General features: G+C 35.3%; 2 protein-coding genes across 2 annotated transcripts; both read right to left on the bottom strand.

Moving 5' to 3' along the window:
* Window positions 1–925: 925 nt before the first annotated feature.
* LOC148166807 (uncharacterized) lies at window positions 926–4,810 on the bottom strand. The gene is made up of 5 exons (XM_088048449.1): window positions 4,084–4,810; window positions 3,713–3,874; window positions 3,161–3,670; window positions 2,477–2,911; window positions 926–1,773 (listed from the first exon to the last, which is right to left on the bottom strand). Exons 1-5 carry the CDS (start codon window positions 4,808–4,810, stop codon window positions 926–928), a joined length of 2,682 nt encoding a protein of 893 aa, XP_087904575.1.
* A 1,791-nt stretch (window positions 4,811–6,601) lies between these two features.
* LOC148166808 (brachyurin-like) lies at window positions 6,602–9,064 on the bottom strand. The gene is made up of 6 exons (XM_088048450.1): window positions 9,008–9,064; window positions 8,705–8,859; window positions 8,415–8,581; window positions 8,278–8,367; window positions 7,013–7,152; window positions 6,602–6,766 (listed from the first exon to the last, which is right to left on the bottom strand). The coding sequence occupies exons 1-6, from the start codon at window positions 9,062–9,064 to the stop codon at window positions 6,602–6,604; spliced, it is 774 nt and encodes a 257-aa protein (XP_087904576.1).
* Between the last annotated feature and the right edge of the window lie 9,572 nt (window positions 9,065–18,636).

Raw genomic sequence — 18,636 nt, forward strand, 5'->3', positions numbered from 1 at the left:
ATGTGTCAAACACAAAGATTGGCTCCACGCGCGAGGCCGGATAGACAAAAATCTAGCTTTTTGTGGAGGAGGCCGTGGTGGAAACAAAGCATTTTCCGCCATATCTTCTATGTCATTGCGTTACTCTAAGGGTCAAAATAGATATTTACATAACAAGTACAGAAAGTGACCAATTTCGCACGAGTGTAAAAGTAGATGCACGAGGCGCCAGCCGAGTGCAGATATTACACGAGTGCAAGAAAGACACTTTCCGACGAGTTATGTACGCTATTTTTCCTACGACCTTTCATCATCAGAAAGAAACCATAAGTTTCGACAATAGTTCATTTCTTATCTATTCTAAGTGTCATTTTTCTACAACCTCATAAAAAAGTGACGTATTCCACATATTTAGATGGTTCATGTTTTTGTACATCCATTTCCGAAAGTAAAAGTCACTAGTGTGATATGAATATATCCGCACAGATCTGTTAAAACTGATTTGTCAAAAATGACCTAACCAATTCATTTTTATCATTATGCATGTTGTTTTACAGTGAATTGTCTAGATATTTGAGACAAAAATTCAGGAGTTACATTTGTATTTGAAAATAACTGTCAATTTTGACAAGTCTGTGCGGATATATTCATATTTAGCGACTAAAGTTCAGCTCGGTGGTTAGTGAATGATACTCTCACAATTTTCAGTACAACGTTTATTTCGTACTTTTCTTTGCGAGTGTCGGGAGAAGACTGGTCAGGATGAAGGGATGATCAGGTAAAGAAAGTGTAGGAGTGTTGACCAGATGGCGGAAAGTATGGGAAGACCGGATGGGTTTATGGACTTGGGTACTCGGTTAGGAAGGATGGGAAATACCGGACTATTTTACATTTTATACAAAAGTATTTACAATTGGCGACAGAATGCCGCCACAGCATCCCCCTGCTAGTGGTTACGTATCCCAACTTGTAACCTTTCTGGGAATCTGACACGTCTTCCACTTCTCGTGATAGGTGGATCTGGAGGGATTTCTTGAGGCGCGGACATAGGTGATTGTCTTTGGCGTTCTTCTTGTAAAAGCTCCTCGTTCATGATGTATGCCGGTTTCAGTCGGTCGATAGAAACTTTGACATCGCGGCCTCGGATATTTATGGTAAATGTTTTATCACCACGTGTGACAACCGGAAAAGGACCATCATACGGTTGCTGTAGACCAATTTTCGGACCGTCGTGTCGGACGAATACTTGTTGAGTCGTTGCCAAATCTTTAAACACGAAAATCTTCTTTTCGTCGTGACGTCGTGTTTCAGCGGGGCGAAGATCTTTGAAGTGTTTTCGCAGTTCCTTCACAAAGTCGGTGGCGTATTCACTCTGGATTGGTGGATCTCGGGATACTAGAAACTCTCCCGGAAGTCGGATTGGCTCGCCATAAACCATCTCGGCAGCGCTGGTTTGGATGTCTTCCTTCCACGCGGCTCGGATTCCCATCATTACCGTTGGTAAAATGTCGGTCCAGCGGTCGTTCTGGTGGCACTTGATTGCAGCTTTTAACTGCCGATGTAGTCGCTCCACCATGCCATTGGCTGCGGGGTGATATGCCGTTGTGTGGAAATGAGTCGTACCTAATAAATTATTTAGATGTTTAAATAAATGCGACTCAAACTGCCTTCCTTGGTCATTAGTGGATACGTAGGGGCAAACCGAATCTTGAGATCCAGTTCGAATAGAATAATTTCGCAACGGTTTCGGCCTCTTGATTTTCCATTGGAACTGCTTCCGGCCATCGCGTGAACCTATCGACCAAAGTTAGACAATACCGAAAACCCTGCGATAGTGGCATGATCACGATATCTATATGAACGTGTTCGAATCGCGAAGATGGGCTAGTGAAGGATCCCAATGGCGAAGAAACATGTCCCGAAATTTTTGATTTTTGGCATTGCACACACGCTTGTGCCCATTGTCTGCAATCAGCTTTCACTGATGGCCAAACAAAACGGTCGGTAACCATTTTCACCGTCGCTTTTACTCCGGGATGAGCCAGGCGATGCTCCGAATTAAAAGCTGTTCTTCAATGTTCAGAAGTGACAAATGGTCGGACCCTTTGTGTCGAAATGTCACAATATAATGATACGTTGGTTCCGGGCATTGTAATACGCTTAAGTTGAAGCGATGTGGACTTTGATGAAATTAAATTTTGCAGTTCTTCATCATCGTTTTGTGATAGAGCAAGTTTTGCAAAATCCAAGGAAGCATCAACTTCTTCAATGCGGGACAGAGCATCTGCAACAACGTTGTCTTTTCCGGCAACATGTCGTATGTCAGTTGTAAACTGAGCAATAAAGTCCAAATACCGAAACTGTCGAGGAGTACATTGCTTGTTTTTCTTCCTAAACGCAAATGTAATTGGGCGATGATCTGTAAAAATGGTGAACGTTCGCGCTTCCACCATGTATCGAAAATATTTTACAGCTTCATAAATTGCCAAAAGCTCACGATCGTACGTGGCGTAATTTTTATCGGCATTGCTCAATTTTTTCGAGAAGAATCCTAGTGGCTGCCAAGAATCGTCAACGTGTTGCAATGTTGTTGCACCGATGGTCGTATCTGACGCGTCACAAAATAAAGCTAACGAAGCTTGTTGGTTGGGATGTGTCAATATCGCAGCTTCCGCTAAACTCTTCTTACACATCTCGAAGGCTGAAACGGTTTCTTCCGTCCACTGGACGGGAGTACGTCCTTTCGCGTTCCCTTGAAGATATGCATTCAGGGCAGCTTGGGTTCGTGCTGCTTCCGGAATAAATCGTCGATAAAATTTTAACACGCCTAAGAACTGACGAAGTTCCTTAATAGTTTTCGGTCGCGGGTATGAAAGAATGGCGTCTACTTTTTCGGGAAGTGGTTTCGTTCCGTTCTCACAAACTAAATATCCTAAAAATTTTACACTTGTTTGTCCGAATACGCACTTTGAGGGATTAATCACGACACCATATTCGCGCAACCTGCTAAATAATAGGTTTAAATGTGTCCAGTGTTCGTCCACGGAAGATGATGCCAATAAAATATCGTCTATATACGCGTAGCAAAAGTTTAAATCACGGAGCACTTCATCTATAAAACGTTGGAATGTTTGGGCTGCGTTGCGAAGGCCAAAAGTCATATATGGGAATTCAAACATACCAAACGGAGTAGTAATGGCTGTTTTGGGAATGTCCTCTTCAGCGACCGGAATTTGATTAAATGCTTTCACCAAATCAATAGTGGAAAAAATCTTTTTTCCATGGAGGGTCTGGGCAAAATCGTGGATATGTCTTACCGGATATTGGTCAGGTTCCGTTCTGGCATTAAGAGCACGGTAATCTCCACATGGTCTCCACGAATTCTGGCTTTTTGGTACCATGTGTAGCGGTGACGACCACGAACTTTTGGAAGGACGAGCGGTTCCGGCTTTAAGCATAGCGTCAAATTCCTTTTTTGCAGCACCCAAGCGACTTGGATCCAGGCGTCGCGGTTTCAGTGAAATTGGTGGTCCCGGTGTCGTCTGAATATGGTGTTTTGTCGCGTGCTTCGGGGGGAAAATTGTTCCTCGCGGACGTGTTATTTCTGGGAACTTGGCAAGCAAAGAATGGAATGGCGATAATCCCGTAATAATCTTCACGCTAGGAATCACTTCGGACCCAACTACCTGGCCTGTAGAGGAAAGATGAGTCGTCGCGTCTAAAAGGCGTTTACCTCGCGAATCTATGAGGAGATTAAAATATCTTAAAAAATCAATGCCGATAATTGGTTTCGCCACGTCGGCTACCACGAACTGCCAAGTAAAGTCGCGACGTAGGCCAAAATTTAAATTGAGCGTTATTGTCCCATACGTCGCAATTACGCTACCATTCGCTGCTGAAAGTTCATACGTCGATTTTTCTCGCGCACCTCGCACCTTTGTTTTTGGAAATACGCACAGATCCGCACCAGTGTCTATTAAGAATTGAGTTTTTGAAAGTTTATCAGTCACATATATGCGGCGGATGTTTGTCGGGCTCATGTCGCCGGTCGCCATCAACGACTGCCCGCTGCGTTTCCCGAAGATTCGTCTGTGGAAAACTTACACGGCTTCCTGCAGGTACGGGCGTTTTCTTTGAATTTCCTATGGTACCAGCAATGGTCAAACTCTTCTTCTCGTTGATGCGGTGATCTTCCGCGCGATCGCGATGGGGATCTCTCATAGTTGCGGTTACGGCCGCGAATTTGGGACTTACCCATCATTTGTGCCAGCTCTTCGATGAGCTTTTCCAGTCTGCCAAGACGGTCGTCATCGATTCTTTTAACCGATGTTTCCAACACGTTTTTATTTGGAACGGCGTCTGCGACGGCATCTGCTAATTCGGCCACTTCTTCGAGCGACGCTTTCTTCTGTGTCGCCAAAATCCCCTGTAAATTGTGGGTTCTTAATAATTCGTCGGTGACGCAGGATCCAGCAAGAGCTCGCAATCGTCTCAGGAATTGTGATGGTGTCGAATCTCCAATTTCTTCCTGTTCGAGAAGTCGACGGGTCTTCTTTTCTTGGGACTGGCTGAATCGTGTCACAAGCGCCGTTTTCAGAGCAGTGTACGGTGCATCTGGTGGCTTCATGAGGATGTCGCGAATTTCCGCGCAGTACCGCGATTCCATATTCGTTACCACATAATTAAATTTCGTTTCTTCGCAGGTAATCCGGCTGATTGCAAAATTTCTCTCCACAAGTTCCAGCCAGATTTCAGGATCTTCTGGCATGAATTGCGGAATTCGGACCGAAACGCGGTCAACTGCGTTACCACCGGAATTTCCGTCAGTCATTTTCGCGCACGTATTTTTCACTTGATCACTAACTCCTTTTCGTAAAATATCACGTCGGGGTCACCACTTTAGCGACTAAAGTTCAGCTCGGTGGTTAGTGAATGATACTCTCACAATTTTCAGTACAACGTTTATTTCGTACTTTTCTTTGCGAGTGTCGGGAGAAGACTGGTCAGGATGAAGGGATGATCAGGTAAAGAAAGTGTAGGAGTGTTGACCAGATGGCGGAAAGTATGGGAAGACCGGATGGATTTATGGACTTGGGTACTCGGTTAGGAAGGATGGGAAATACCGGACTATTTTACATTTTATACAAAAGTATTTACAATTGGCGACAGAATGCCGCCACACATATCACACTAGTGACTTTTACTTTCGGAAATGGATGTACGAAAACATCAACTTTCGGAGTCATTTAACCGTGTGGAAAATGTCACTTTCATATGGGGTCGTAGGAAAATTACATTTCTTTACTGAAATTTCGTTACTGAAACGTAAAATGCACTGCCCTTAAAAAAAGTCAGGCGTGGGCCGTGTACAAAAGTAAAAAAAGAGTTTCAAATTACTTGATGCATATTTTTCTATATTTTTTTGTACAATCAGTGAATACTAAGTAAGTGTACTTTTTTCTTATCACAAGCGATTACGGTCTAGCTTGACGTCATACTCGTTTTAAATACCAGAACTTCTGTAGAAACACATTAGACGTCAACATGAGGTTCTTAATTGTTCTGTTCATATTTTACATGCTTTGTGCGACTGCATTTAGTATCGTTTGTCCACCAGATCCCTGTAAATCCGTCAAGTGTGATCCGGCTCCAAAATGTGAAGGACCACATGAAGTACTGGGTCCTGGAGGATTCTGTGGTTGTTGTGAACAATGCGTTCACTTACTTCGTAAGTTATTGTAAATATACAGGATGTCTTAATATACTTATCCACCACTATATGTGTCCGTTGCCTACAATCCAAAATACGAGGTTTCGATAAAAAGATGACATCCAGTAAGCTCTAGCCTTAATTTGCCACTTACTTCAAATAGTCAACAATTTCACAGTTTTTTTTTTGGAATAGTTGGAAGAATCAATTTTTAAGTTCGAAATAACGAAAACGAAAACAGAGTTTGTTCATGTTGCCAAAAATCGGCACATTTTCTCTTGTTATATTTTTTGATAGAAGTCCAGTATACTATACACATGTCATAATATAAGTAATTTGGGTTGCAAGCAAATAACCGACCCATTTAGTATATGAACATACTGTATACACACATAGACATTATATTTACTTATCTGTGAAATTAGATGTAAATATTTATTGTTTATAATTGGTTATTTATAGAGTTGAATGAGTCCTATTTTGTTACTGTCGGAGGACCAAGTCCACCAAGTGCTCGCTGTGACAAAGGATTGGAATGCAAAGATAATAAATGTCAGAAGATTTCTTACTAAAATGCATGACAACTGAAAATTATGTGCAAACCAAATACTCTTTAATAAAAATAAAGTTCGTAGGCTGCGAAACATTCAAAACACAAAATCGTGAAGTTTATATTTCATAACGAGCACGTGGACTACTGCATTTCGTACAAATAGAACTGCTGAAGCACGAGACCAGATTGTATGCATACATCGCCCGAGTATTTCAAATACAGTTTTCGGCCCAACGTTAAGAAAAAAAATAGAAAAAATTGAAGACCTGCAGTCAAGTTGAAATTCAGTTGCGGCTGGTAATTTTAAAAAGAAAGAGAAACAAATAAATCAGTAACATATGTATTATTTTTATGCAATTTCAAACGCGGGTAACATTGTATATCCAATTCACATAAGCATACATCCTTGTATATCCAGAAGGATCAGTACTTTCGCATCCGTTTCCGCTCACAAAACTTGCAATTCCAACGTGGATCGCAGAATATTTGCTATAACTGTCGATTAAAGGACTACCGGTATCTCCCTAAAATAACAGTTTGAATTGACACAACATATAAGTGGGCTTTGAAAGTTGAAATGAATTGGTCTTTCTGTTATGACCACAGTGTAAAACAATAGCGACATCTAGCCTACATTTTCGAAATGTCGCTTCACTAAGTTTCCGGTCTTCTGCAAACGTAAAAAACCGAAAGTAACTATAATGCAATCAAGTTTTTCTTCTTGTCACTACTGTATTGTACACTTTGCATCTTAGTTTGACATAACTTACATGACAAGCTCCTTCGTTGTAATTGCCGACAACACAAACCATTTTATCAGTAATTTGGTTTCCGTAATAAATCTTGCACTCTTCGTTTGTAATGGAACTGACAGTTGCCACTTGAAGGTCATCGGTCAATGATGAGTTGCCTGTTGACAGTTGAAAAATATATATATACAGTGAACATTCGATATCATCACCTTTGATATAAGAAGCTTTTAATACAAGCAACCTTTGATATTGTCAACTAATTTAGTTTCTGTCATTCGATATAATCACATCAACTGTCAGTCGCTAAAATAACCGTGTTAAAGATGCAAAAACAAAAGAGACAGTTTATCGTTCTGAAGAATGTTTCTGTTAATTTTTTTTAAATTTTTTTCATGTTCTTTCCTTTTCTTGTTTTATCTTACTGTTTGTTCTTGCTCTTGACAATTTGGTGTTCTTCGCAGTTTTCTATATTTGTATTTGCAAGGTATTTCTTTTGTGATTCTTTCAGTTTATACCTCTTTCGTTATTGTTTATGCTCTTTACCTTGTCCCACATTTCTTAATTATTTATTATTGATTTTTCGTTCCTGTTGATAAATTCTCTGGTTATTTTATGTATATTCGGTATATAAAGTGACTATTTTTTATCTTTAAGTTATTGCCTAGGCAAGCTCTTTGTCTTTTCTGTGTCTGCATATACATAGAGATACCATAATATTATTCTTAAAATATCGTCTAGCCATTTCGATATAATCATTTTTGATAAAAGCAACTTTTTAAAAAAATTGTTTTCAAAGAGACTATATCGAATGTTCACTGTATTAAAAAATATGTACAAGGTACATAATGGTACAAGGTACATAATGGAATGATTTAGTTGATTAATAGTTAATAGAACGTATGTCTTGATATCTATCAGTTCCTAACATGTGTATATTATTTGACGTTTTTATGTCAAGTTCGGACACACGTTTGCATGGGGCCTATAGGTTTATGCCTGCACGATTTTTTTTATTTTTTAGTTGGCTTTTTTTCCCGCCTCTATTTCAAAATCACCCTGTATACACATCCTAAAAAAAAACTTCTAACGGAAACAAAAACAAAAAAAAGTTTAAAAATTAACTAACAAAGTTGGTGATGTTTCATTGAAAACGTAAGTCTGTGATAAATTCGGAAAATCGAACATCGATTTTTCGTATAAAATAGTGTGAGTTAATAACCAAGATGCATTTTCTACCGTAAAAACATTTTTAATAGACCACCTGATATAAAAAATTCACTTACCATCGCTGGTTTGTCCCCATCCAATAATCCTCAGATTCGTTTTGGCAGGTAATTCGTGCGTCGCAAGAGGAATGAGAGGCCTTATATAATCTATAATGTCTTTGGACTCCAGTACTACCAACTTAAATCCCACCTACCTGTATATTGTATTGGAATTCTCAATTTAATCAAACCAATGTCATTTTCCAACGTCAAAGCATTGAAGTCCGGGTGTAAAATATACTCAGAGGTCGCAAGTGTTACCCGATTTGGGTCCTCTTTTTCAAGGTGCACCGAGCCTAGTTTTATGGTAAAAAGAGTAGCCCTGAAAAGTACATACTTTTACTACCAAGTTTCAATGACATTTTGATGACACTGAATGTGAAACGTTTGATTTTGATTATTTTTTCAGTGTCACCAAACTATGAAACCAAAATTTTTAGGATACCCATAAACGCATTGTCCGGCAGTGATTATCCACTGATTTGTGAAGATCGCGCCACCACAGAAGAACCGACTTGTATTGGTTTGGACTGTAATTGCAGCAGTGAAAAAGTATTTGTTGATGTAAGCTTCTTCTCCTCCAATAATGCGAGTTTCGTACTAAAAAAAATGTGTAAAAAGAGGTATGGTACATATAATTTAAAGAATCATCAAATTGGCGTTGCTATCCGATGTAAAAAAATCCAATAACAGACATCTTTCTCGAAAGAGAAACTACTACTTGATGACTTTTTTTAACTCTCAATACTTTGTCATCACTTATTGTCGGTTTGAACAGAATCAACAACACTAGAAGCTTCTTCATGGTGAAAACAATGTCAGAGATGTGTTTTACTTGAAGGATTTTTAATTGATCTGGGGATATAACATAATCTATTAGTGGTGATCAATTTATTATTGCAATAAATAAAATTGGACGAGGAAAACAGACGTTTTTGTGATAAGGAAAAGACTATGTATCTAGATAAAACTAGACATTAGTGGGTCTATAATATGTTCTAATAATAGTAATAATAATAAACTTCTGAACATTCCAAGACAATTTTTTGAATTGATTTAGTATCTTTTCTTTTTGAATTTTGTTATGTAGATTCTTATTGGATTTTTCCCAATAGTTATTTAAGCATCCAGGGCGGTATGGTCGTTTTCCAATAAAGATTGATCACCAAAGGGGTATTTACCTAAATTATTATATTAATTAAGACAATATTACTATTTTTAAAGTCATATTAAAACATTTTTTAATACAGCGCCATCTTGTGTACTTTTTATGGACCAACTACAGAATTGACAGAATTGACAGATGACGAAATTTATAAATTTCATGTGACAGTTCTCATGAATTTTAAAAAACTCAATTATTTCGATTAAAAGTTTTTCGGCTAAAAAGCTTAATACAACTTTCGTGCGTTAACCATTTTACAGCGCTCAATAACTAAAGCACTGATTTTGCGCTGTAAAATGTAAGTTACCACACGCGACTGTAAATAACTATTTCGTCATAAAAAGGAAGGTGAACAATTAACTCTATACTAAAACGTGTAGGGTAACCCTCACTCTAAAAGTTGAGATGTTCGAGTTCGAGCGTGTACGTACTTTCAAAATTATCTCCTTCCGAACCGTACCATTCTCGCTCCTTTTGCCCCGCTAGAAAAATCGACGAGTTTCCAAACTAACAAAGTGGCCGGTTTTCGTCCTTTTCGGCCGTTTGGTTTTCGAGAAATAAATTTTTAAAAATCGTTTTCGTTCGTCCGGCTTTGCTGACGTGGTAGATGTTTCAAAATGCTTTAATGTTCGTGGGGACAAAACCATGACCATTAAGTCGAGAGACTCAGTCATAAACATTTCAAAAGGGTCTGATTTTTTGTACACACAACATGTACGGTAGCGGTTTTTTTTTGTCTCGGCACTTATTTAAATCGGTCCGAGCAACGAAGGAAACATTAGCGGAGATTGATTTATTTAATCGAGTTCGACATCAAGGTGTGTTTTCCGTATGTATGCGTAACTTACACTTAAAAATCAGGAAGCGCGAATTCATTGTTCAATCACAGATCATTATTTGATGGACAAACATTTGTTGATAGTCTGTATAAAAAATTTGCATAAATACCAAGTATCTAACAGGCTCTTTTTAGGGGTACTTATGCAAAAGTACAACAAATAAATGAAATGAACGCGACGAGTATCGAATTTTATTACGACTCGGTCGATTTTTAATCGTTCGGCGGCAGTAGATATTAGAGAGACAAAAAATGCAAGTATGAAAGACTTAATTGCGGGAACTCATTACACAAAAGATGTAAAAGATAAGAAAATTTAAGAATCTGCTAATTTACCCGTTTAATGCTTTTGTATAGTGAGTACTGCAATTAAGCCATAAAATCACTATTTGGTACCTGCTGCAACTGTAACTTGACAACGGAGCTTCAAATACTGCCCGAGTGTTATGACTAAGGCTCGGACGGTTTGCGCTATTTTGCAGTGCCGTAGCTACGGTAGGTAGGAGTGGGAGATCGCGCGGCGGCCGATGAGGGATCAATCAGTATGCACTGTCCCAATACGAGGAAAATTGGCTCTACTAATTGTTTAACAATTTTAGTGTGCATAGCTCTCTTTCGTAAAAAGAACTGGCTCTACACATGGGATAAATTTCATTTTTATCTCTTTTATAAATTTGCTTAGGGTTCCCAAATTAAAAATTCAATTTTTTATTAGGATATATGTACTTAAATACCTAATTCACATTAAGTACCCATTAAGTACCAAATTAACCTTTTTTGTTTTTTTTTCTGGACGATTTTATCAAGATGCGTCTTATCTCAATAAATTTGTTTAAATCTACAATCTAGCTTGAAATGGTAAAAATGAATGTTTTGTTGTTTCACTTCTTTGACAGTTATTGCAAGATTTAACCCATTTTTTTATATCGTTTTGCATATTTGACTACAATTCGTCTACAAATTAAAGGTTGAGAAGATTTTATGTCTGGACGAGCCAAACTATGAATTTTTTCAAAAATTAAAAATCTAAACTGTTAAGGAATTTATGGTCTTAACAAATTATTGCTTTTGTCTACCCATAACATTATATCACCTTTAATATTTATTTAGGCAAAATCAAAATTTGGGTATTCTAACAAAGTTTTAAGTTCATCATTTATTTGTCATTTTGAGCACATTCTATTGCTTTGAAATCAATGTTTATTGAATCATTAAAGAGGCAAGTTTTTGTTAATTCATCTGTGGGAATATTAGTTTCACCTTTAATATGTTGAATATCTGTTGTAATTGTAAAAAGAGAAATAAATTCTAAATATCTGAAATCACGAAGTAAATAATTTTCAGATGATTTTTAATGGCATTACATAAAGGTTTATGATCTGTAAAAATAGTAAACTTTTGACCTTCGATCCAATATCTAAAATTTTAATTTTTTAAATACTAAAGTAAATTGTTAATAATTAAAAAACACTATTTTTGTTCCGTACTAGAAAGAAATTTTATAAAATTGTTGTAAAGCACCTGCAATGCAAGTTGAAGAGGAATCACATGCAATTGAAATTTTCGAATAATTTCTTAGGTGAGTTACTTTTGCAAGTGCATTTTTAGCTTCATTAAATACTTGAACTTCACTAGCATTTAAATGAACACAAGTTTTGATGTGGATTTACCAGGAAGAACTAAATTGTTAAGTGGTTTTAACCTTCCAGTAGTCTGCTAGCTCAGCCGGACGATATTAGTCTGGTGGGGTCTGCCAGACCCCAGTCAATTTTTAGGCCTAAATTAAAATTCAATAATGCAATTTGCTTGAAAATGATGTAAAACTTTGTAAATTGGAAGATTGAATTCAGTAGATTTAAAAACATTTAATTACAAAGTGAAAATATGATAAACTTGCAAATCAATAAATATCATTTTAAAAGTGAACAAACACACAAAATGATGGATTCTATGGAATCTATGCAAATATATATTCACTGTATAAGTCAATAAGGGCTATTCTGTATCGAGTCTGTTAATTTTAAAGGTATGTTAAAATTATAAAGGTCCCTTAAAGTGAAATTCCTATTCTGTATCACCGAAGTCCGTTAAAATTTTAACCGAAGTACGTTAAAAAGCTGCTTATTTTAAAGGCAAGCCGAGGCCATCCTTTAAATTTAACAGGGTGCTTTTAGATTCACTTTGACAGTTGGTTTCGAGGTTATTTAATAAATGTTACGAAATAAGATGAATTTTGTTGAATTCTTCAAATGCAATTACATCAAATTTGATGCATTTGATAAATTTTTGATAACAAAGAAATCACATGTATGAGGTGAAATTTGAAGTTACTTTAATTATTATTGAATGAATTTTTATATTCAGATAAAACATGAAATTTAATTTGAATTAGCAATTAAAGCGAGCCATTTTCTTCGTCGAATAAATAATTTATGATTCAAATTGTTCCGATTATTTAAATAAATTTAAATAAAACCCTTTGATTCTAATAAACAATTTAAAATAGTAATATTATGTTGTATAAGTATTGTAAAATGCATTTTCACATTAGATTTTTATTTAAGAGCTCTCTACGATGGATAGCGACTTGGTCATGTTCTAAAAATTACAGAAATGCATTCTAGACACTCATTAAAATAGTTTCAAAAAGATATCGACAAAGTAATGTTCGCAAATAATTTACCTATTTGTAATAAATAAAACTAAGTAAAAAACTGCACGTTTTGGTAATAAATAAATTTGCATTTTATTATCTTTGACCTAAACTTTTAATATGCAAGGATTTTCTACATTCCTAAATATTGATGTTGGACCAAAATGACCAAAAAATGTGTTTCAAGTTTCCAGTTACGTTTATACATTGTTCAAATATTTTTTTTAATATTATTTACGATTTGTCATTCTCATTAGTTTCATTTCTCTCGATGATAGTAGTGAAAATCACAAAATGCGCACGCGCAAACATACCACTAGGGCTCGTTCACAATCGAATTAACAGACGTACGTTAAAATTCTCCATTTTAACGAACTACGTTTATTTCATGATACAGAAGAGCTATTTAAACCCCGCACCGTTAAATCTGACTATTTTAACGTACCCTTTAAATTTAACAGACTCGATACAGAATAGCCCCTATTATCACTTAGATAATCAATTTTCCTATTATCTTTCAAAAAAAAATTGTTTTTTTGAAACGGTACATTTTTCCAAAAACGAAAAAGTACATTTTTTATGTCCAGTCATTTTTTTTATGGTTAAAATTTATAAAACATCCACAAGTTAAAAATACGCATGTGACCCAAAAAAATAATACATTTAAAATTAAAAAGTTTAAAATTAGACCTAAAAAATGTCTTAATTGTTTTTGGGTTTGTGGAACTGGATAAATTATAATAGCTTTAATTTTTAAAGATTGAGATAAAAATCCATTTTTTGAAACATGGTGACCAAGAAAATCAATTTCTGTTTTCCCAAAAATACACTTATCTAAATTTAAGTCTCTTTAATGTGTTGTTCTAGAAAAGAAAGCTATTTAGGATTCATTTTTCTACATTTGGCAGAAATTGGCATTTGGCAGGATCTGCAGTTTGAATTTTGTAAAATGTGATATGTTTTGTGGGTCTGTTAATGTCAAATTTAATTAAATTAGAAAATTTGAATAATAATTGTTTAAATGGGTTATCAATTTCTTTCAATTGGAAAATTTGGTTCTGTGAGATTGTTGTAGGATTTTGATTAGTAAAATGTTTAAGAAAGTTAAGAGTTTTGATTTTACCATTAATTGTTATACTGAAATGGGAGAGAAAATTATATACCAGAATTGGTACATGAATATTTGCTGCTTTAAAATCCCAGAAAGGAGTTGAAAAACAAAAACTTAATTTCATTTTTAATTGAATCTAGATCAGTTCAAACAGTTTGAACCAAGGCATGGCACAAATAAGCACTTCAAACCGTGAAGCTTGATGTTGTTCTTCTGAAAAAAAAAACATTTATAGTTTGTAAATGTTCATAATGAAAACTTACCATCGTAAAAATCCATGTTATTAAAAGAGTTGGTTCAAAGTAAATCTTATAATATTTTTGGACTGATTCTATTAACATCGACTATGTCAACATCCGCTCCTTTTGCCTTTAGTCTTTCAGCGACCTCACCGTTTTTAAAATACGTTGTAAAGTCTTCAAAGTTAGTTACTTCTTTGAAGTTCTTAGAAAACCAAGATGCAACAAAGTACTCCCCGCAACTATTTGTTATAATTTTGCCTTTGTCGATTTTTGGTTTTCTGGCCTTGTTCAGGATGATGTTTGTATATTTTTTAGATCTTCTTCAAACAGATACGTTTTTAGAGCAAGAATTTCGTATTGCTGAGCTTTTATATCTTCTGCTTTGTTGTAACGTTTCATTAAAAAAGTCACTTTGTTCCCCTGACACTATCTTAAAATGTCCAAACTTGATTTTTTCTTTAATGCAATATCTCATCATGTCAGTCAAAGTGAAGTTCTCATCAACCAAGTTCCTCCACGTTCTTCTGGTTGGGAAGAAACAGAAAATGCTCGAAAAATTTCTGTAGCTTCTTATCTTATCCCGAGAAATCAACCAACCAAGCTTTGATCAGAAGTGTCAAGAAGATGCTTAATGTGGTTTACTTTTGCTTCCATTTTAAGATCTTTGTGATCAGACAAATAGAAATTTGGGACTTTTCAAAGACACCGAAAGTATATAAACTCAGTACGAGTCAGCGTTTCCAAACTCGCTTTGAATTTTTTCGTACGATTGCTAGTATTTCTGTAGACTAAAATCGTTTGTCGTTGCTGCCAAATGGTTTTTAGTTATTATTTTTGTAGACAATTCTGACAACAACGTCATCGAAATTTCCAAACTTTTTATCGTTTGATGATAAGAAAAAATTTGTGACGTCGTCAATTAGAGTCAAGTCTAGTGCCAAAAAAGCGATCAACAAGTCTTCATAGTTTTTACCTTTGTCGGTTGTGCCGGGTCGTTTAAAAAACTAAAAGAAAATAATTATAAGGTTTTTGATAAATTGATCAATGTTATCAATTTTAGTCGTGAAATGATGGGTAATATTCAACTCACCCCAGAATTTCGGTTGTAAATACATGATTCTTGTTCGTTTTTTTTCACTTTGAATAGAATTTATGCTGGCCTGTGCGTACCAACCAATTACTAACGTTTTATCGTCTCTTTGTTTAGGCAACGATATCGAATTTAACTCGATTATTGTTATCTGAGATAAAATCTTAATCTTTTGGATTAGTCGAGTTTAAAACTGAACGTGTTTATTTGAAAACATTAAATTTTTTGCTTTAACTGAATCGTATTTTCCCGTTTTTTTTGCAATTTTTTCTTGCTATTTCTTTGTACTACTTTCCTTATTATTTGGGTTTGCTAAATTTGAAGATTTTATCAATTAAATCGATAAACGTCAGATGCGACAATCTCATTTATTTTGAATCCCACATTCCAAGGTCATAAGTTGTGAAAACTGTGGAGCTCAACACGAAAATTTAGGGACTAGACTATTTTTAAGAAAAATTTAATATCTCGATACCACATATTTTAATTCACATTTCAATATCATCTTCATCCTTTTGGTGAAAAATGGAACAAGACAAGTTGAGTTTTCCACCATTTTCTTCATTTGCTGAAAATTCAGAGTTACTTTATAGCATTAATTATGTTTTTAAAAAAGTGACGCTTTTTTGGATTAATTTCTGGCGAACTAATATCGCAATAAGCGAGCAGCTGAATTACAATTACAAAAATAACCTAAAACAAAAATTTTTAGAATACGTTCAATTCAATAATTATAATGAAATAAAAAAAGAATAAAAAGTACTTGCCAATAACTTGCTTTATGCCCTTGTTTACTTGAATCAAAACCCAAAAAGCATTGATGTTTTTTAGATTTAACGTATTTCGATTGAATGCAAGTTTGAATAATTCGTCTGGTTTTGTGAATTTTAACACAAAATAAGGGATCCACGTATATTTTGCCTTGAAACTTTGCCAAAGTCAAAATTTTGAAGTCCGAATTTCTTCAGGGGGTTGATCTGGTGTCTAAACATTCTGGCTCAACCATTTGTTGCAAATTGTTGGGACACATTAATCTGTGTACTGGTGAAGGTTGTTTTCATTTCATATCTATAGTGTTTAACTACCTGTGCACGGCTCGATTAATTTTATCTTTGAGTTGCTCAGATTCATTAATTAGCGCACATCACATTTTGAAAAATCCATTAAATTGGGCAAATGATTATTAGATATAACGTTTCGAAAAAAAAAAATTTTTTTTGACACACCCGTTTGCTGACTTCAACAAATATCTTATAAAAGTCACCATTCTAAAAGCATTAGCCTCGTTCGTGGTGAATTGTTTTTGCCTCTTTGCCAATAAATTGGGCATAAATATTAGATTTTTTTGTTATTTTAAATATGGGCTACGAAGTCCCGAAATCCCCGATCGACTATAAATATCCCTTCATCGGCCATTAATGTCAATGCATCAATTGAGAATATACTTTTAAGTTACCTGATTTCATATACATACAGGGTGATTTCGAAATAGAAGCGGAAAAAAAATCACTGCTTTACAAAAATACGTAGACGTTTTCGGTGATTTTCATTAATTTTAAGGTAAAGGTAAAAATTCCAAAACCTGGACCTTTCTCGGCGCCACTGATATGCACAAAATAACCTTAACAACGCAAAGCATTTTGTTCGTTAACACGTTCGCTACCAGCAGTGCCACGTTGAAATAGTTAGTGGTTGCCAGAAGCCAACTAATTTTTTTTTCGTTTTAGTTCTAAATGGTATTAATAAGACAGTAATTAACATTGTTTCATGTAAAAAAAAGAATAAAAAACAAGAAATAACATAAAGTGTTTTTTTCGAAAAATTAAAACCATAAGCAACAACTGCCAATTTTATTAGCACGTATAAAAAAGTTTTTTAAAATGAAAACACTACAATAATCTATGATATTTGTCAATACATTGCTCACATATCCCTGGCTTATCTTTACAATTATTGCAGTGATAAATGGTTAGTTTTCTTCCTTTTCCTTCTTTGCTGCATAAGCGACAGCGTTTTCGTTTTGTCCTTTGAAAATTTTCTTTGTTTTGACATTTTTTGCTTATTACAGAAAGTACATGTTTTTCTGTCGAAACCATTTGACTTGGCAGTTTTACTGGTAAAAGTCCCTTTACAATACAGAGTCTAAAGTCATACAAATTCAACATTCTGTCTCCAGAATGGGATTGTATAATTTATATGCATTCACCATCAGAAGCTGTGCCGTATGAATAAAAACCTTTTTTTTATTTGACTATATGATTGTCATAGAATTCTACCATTGTGTAAAAGCTAACCACTTCACAAAAGACGAAGATTTCGAGTTGTAAATAACGGTTCAGCTACCTGATTATTTTTTCTTCAAGATCGAATCGAACAAACATGATTTATTAGGGATTCGTTGTCGCCTAAAAACCCTAAACTAATCTCAAGAATGCAGATAATTATTTGCGGTTACCAAGTTTTATAGGTGCAATATAGCTTTAGCTGAGTTGCAAAAGTATATCAGTTTGATAATAATTTTGTGAATCTGCAAGTTTTTTCCTAAGTAACTTGGAAGAGTAAATTTAGATTTTTTACGAGGTTTTATAATAATAAAACTGCAATACTTTAAAGTGATCTTGAATGCATGCAATATCTAGGTACTATCCGGCGATTTTTTGATGAGCTAGGAAAAACTACTGAACAGAGGTCATCGCATTTCACAGTTTTTAACTTATTTTTTTCCTTGGTTATCGCTTTATTAACTTCCATATAGCACCACAGTGGAATGAGCTTACTTTTGCACTCTTCCTGCGATCGGTTTTCCAATAATCTTGTATTCTAGATAACTGAATGGTAACCCATGTGGAACAGTAGACCGAAAAATACTCTTAGTTCATCCACACTAAGGTTTTTCCATCCGCTAATTCTTGAATTTGCTGACAAACTGGTCGATAAAACAGTCACAGCATATGTGTTTGTTTCTTCCATTATAAACTCCATAAAGTCGTTGTCGAATAGTATGGCAAAAAAGTCCTGGACGTGGTTTTAACATTTGCCGTTTTCTGGTAAAATTCAACACTTCTAGTTCATTTGGTGTTTCTTCTGTGTGAGCTATCCAATTAGCAACTATACTCTCTTGTTTATTATTCGCGTCTTCTGAACTTCCATGAGGTGGTCGACGTAAACATCTTTCCAAGTTCTGATCGCATTTTCGTTTGGACTTAAATGGCCCTGGATCTCCTTCTGAACTCATTTAAAATACAAATATGTAAAATTATAAACGATTAGTATAATCA

The sequence above is a fragment of the Gnatocerus cornutus genome, unplaced genomic scaffold (genome assembly GCF_029298725.1).
Source record: "Gnatocerus cornutus isolate USDA-ARS CGAHR unplaced genomic scaffold, icGnaCorn1.1 Chromosome13, whole genome shotgun sequence".
NCBI lineage: Eukaryota > Metazoa > Arthropoda > Insecta > Coleoptera > Tenebrionidae > Gnatocerus > Gnatocerus cornutus.

Excerpts from the sequence above, each read along its gene's own strand:
- LOC148166808 (XM_088048450.1), bottom strand. The coding sequence starts at position 9,064 with ATGAAGAAGCTTCTAGTGTTGTTGATTCTGTTCAAACCGACAATAAGT. Across the intron at positions 8,582-8,704 it reads GCCGGACAATGCGTTTATGG|GGCTACTCTTTTTACCATAA; the intron begins GTATCCTAAAAA and ends TGTACTTTTCAG. Across the intron at positions 7,153-8,277 it reads ATGGGGACAAACCAGCGATG|GCAACTCATCATTGACCGAT; the intron begins GTAAGTGAATTT and ends AACTGTCAACAG.
- LOC148166807 (XM_088048449.1), bottom strand. The coding sequence starts at position 4,810 with ATGACTGACGGAAATTCCGGTGGTAACGCAGTTGACCGCGTTTCGGTC. Across the intron at positions 2,912-3,160 it reads AGCCATTACTACTCCGTTTG|GATATTTAGTTTGTGAGAAC; the intron begins GTATGTTTGAAT and ends TAAAATTTTTAG. Across the intron at positions 1,774-2,476 it reads AAATTACGCCACGTACGATC|GTTCACGCGATGGCCGGAAG; the intron begins GTGAGCTTTTGG and ends TTTGGTCGATAG.